General features: G+C 45.5%; 2 protein-coding genes across 10 annotated transcripts in view; one reads left to right on the top strand and one right to left on the bottom strand.

The window, feature by feature from the left end:
• LOC125955992 (rho guanine nucleotide exchange factor 18) overlaps positions 1-704 on the bottom strand; it is a 14,201-nt gene extending 13,497 nt beyond the window's left edge. For 5 of the 9 annotated variants that reach the window (XR_007469126.1, XR_007469127.1, XM_049687383.1 and 2 more), the window contains exon 1: positions 183-683. Coding sequence is in view for 6 of the 9 variants with exons in the window: in XM_049687383.1 (XP_049543340.1) it covers positions 183-243 (61 nt within the window). In the remaining 3 variants the exon portion in view is untranslated. Of the gene's footprint in view, positions 1-182 lie in introns of all 9 variants that reach the window. The other 4 variants (XM_049687388.1, XM_049687389.1, XM_049687384.1 and 1 more) reach the window with 3 other exon arrangements.
• A 1,447-nt stretch (positions 705-2,151) lies between these two features.
• LOC125955998 (uncharacterized) overlaps positions 2,152-2,500 on the top strand; it is a 1,497-nt gene continuing 1,148 nt past the window's right edge. The window contains exon 1 of the mRNA XM_049687400.1: positions 2,152-2,500. This exon is cut by the window's right edge and continues 3 nt beyond it. Coding sequence (XP_049543357.1) covers positions 2,389-2,500 — 112 coding nt within the window. The 5' untranslated portion in view covers positions 2,152-2,388.

The following is a 2,500-nucleotide window of genomic DNA, read 5'->3' as shown; positions in this document are numbered from 1 at the left end:
TCGCAGCAAGTATGAATTTAGGGGAGGGGGGAGGGGGAGGTTAGTTATCATTACCATACCCAACAATATCCACCGTGTTATGCTTCTTCAGCCTAGGACGGCCGACCCAAGAGGGCAGTAGTAGTTAGTAGTACAACTAGAAGTAGCCTAAAGGGATCCGGGCAACGGATCGACGGTTTTACCTGATGACAACAGTAAAAGCTCTTCCGACGGTACCTCGTTGTGCGTACCACCGTCCATCATGATTGCAAAATAGAAGAGCACCGAACAACCTTTTCCCACCTACGCCTTTCGCGTCAGAAAAAAAATATTTGGAATCTCTTGCTGCTGCCTCAGTCAGAATAATGCACGGAAACGGACGCACAGGTTGGCCATTCCGTGTGCAAACGAGGAAAACAGACACGTTTCACGGTGTGGTTTTTCCAGCGATTCGGGAATGAAGATGGAATGGGAAAATATTTGCACAGTTCTAGCAGAACCCAGGAAAAAAACATCAGCTCCCGGGGGCACAGAACGGGACAAGATTTTCAAGCAGGACGAGGTCACGGAAAACACAGAAACAATGAACAACACACACGACACACAAAGCTACCAATTACATACGTTGTAATTACATATTCACAGCAATCACAAATCTTTTGTGCTCAGTTTTTAACTTAAAACTTCTGTGACTTTCTTCACTGCGGCCGACGGGGAACCTGAAGGTTGCGTTACGCTTCATCTAGACGGCAAAGAGAAAGCTGAGAATGGGAAGAGAATGAGAATCGCGAGAATGCCAAATCCATACAAATACGGGGCGAGAATTTTCCGGCACGCGTAGAAATCGAAAATGGAGAATAGGGTTAATTCTCTATTGAACTACCGATCAAACTATCTATGAAATAATGCAGTTTGCGTTTTGTTTTGTGCTGGCTAAAGTCGATTTAATCAACAACTACGTTTGGTAGTTTGACACCGCTCCAGGCGGCAGCACGGAGACTATGAATTTTCAAAAAGAGAGCTGCTCAATTCTTAAAAATTAGAAATTCTCGCCTTTCTCATGACTGTCTAGATGCGGTGTAAGGAGAGAGGAAGATAGCAATAACTGCCAGCACACAGCATGATGCTGTCTGTTGTTGGGTTGTGGTTATACAACCCTGCTCAATAATCAAAGATGTAGCAAATCGATTTAGAAATGTTGTATGCATATTGTAACAGGTGTTGGCCCAGGGTAATTGAAGTTTTAATACTTGTGCTACTAATGCTTTTAGAATTATGCTAGGGGAAATAATGTTCATCCTGAAATCGACCGCGAATCGCTTTTGCGAAATATCGAAGTGTAGTCATAAACACGCCTAGCAGCGTTGCTTATATCGTGTAGTCGAGTAAAACATTTCTTGCGCGACTTCGGTCCTACGAATTTTTTGAAAAGTCGAGTTAAGGGCAAAAAGTCGAGTTAAGGGGGCTGTGAGTCTTCGAGCTCAGAAACTTTTGGACCTCACCAAACCCCAAGTGGTGGGTTTTATTTTTAAATAAGCCGTTTCTGGGCCAGCTGATCAAAGCCAGATTTTTCGATCATTCCGATTGGATACCCCCCTTCCCCCTCTCCCCTCACCTCGTGAATACTATTCCGCGCGATCATGAAATCCCCCAGCGCTAGGGCTCGTTCATCAAAAGGAGCACGTGACCGACCCTTTTATGGGCAATGCCGAGAATTATTAGGGATTTCTGGGTAGTCCCTGCGTAGTTTTTCGAAGCCGATCTGCTTTTAAAAAAATCAACCACTCCGTTCATTTAGAACAGTACCGCTCTGCAGCGCTCTAGCACCTGTTTTGCACCCTGTGAAACATTCGCAGCCAAGATGAGGAACACAATCCTCTCGAAACAGATTGCAATCTGCTGCAGCCCATGGGTTCTGAATGTTTGTATGTATGCCCAACACATGGTAGATGCATGCTTTTGAAACAGACATGTCAGGATAGGTCACCTGTTATCAGTTGCACGTCTCGCTTCCAAAATAATCTAGCTGAGCTCGCCCTGGAGCAATCGACGTACACGGACACGGACATGGACACGGACTACTGGCCAGTGACGTTACCTTTTTGATGCCCCGCCGGTATCTGTTGAACACTTTTTCAGCATATGATCCTCGCATGAAAAACAGATAACCAGCCGCAGGCTCCACAGTCGTTAACAATACGTCGGACAGTTCGAACCGACTCCCGGTATCAACGGAGGGTGTAGCGAGTTTTCGATTGCTCCCGTTTCCAGTAAGGCAACAATGAACAGTTTTTCTCAAGGCTAATTGAACGGATGTTCAAATTCAGTGCTGTTACCACTTCCGTGTAGCGTTGTATGAGAGCAGACTATTTGCTGTGATATCTGTGTCTAGTGCTGATCTAACCCAACATGTCGTCAGTAATGGGAACCTCGACCAAACCACAGCGCAAGCAGCCGAAAATGCTGTTGCGAAGCACATCATTTCAAAAGTTGTGCTCCATTCCGTGCAACTTTAAACTGG

This window comes from Anopheles darlingi, chromosome 3 (assembly GCF_943734745.1).
Source record: "Anopheles darlingi chromosome 3, idAnoDarlMG_H_01, whole genome shotgun sequence".
Taxonomy (NCBI): Eukaryota; Metazoa; Arthropoda; class Insecta; order Diptera; family Culicidae; genus Anopheles; species Anopheles darlingi.
This window is presented reverse-complemented; position numbering and strand designations above follow the sequence as displayed.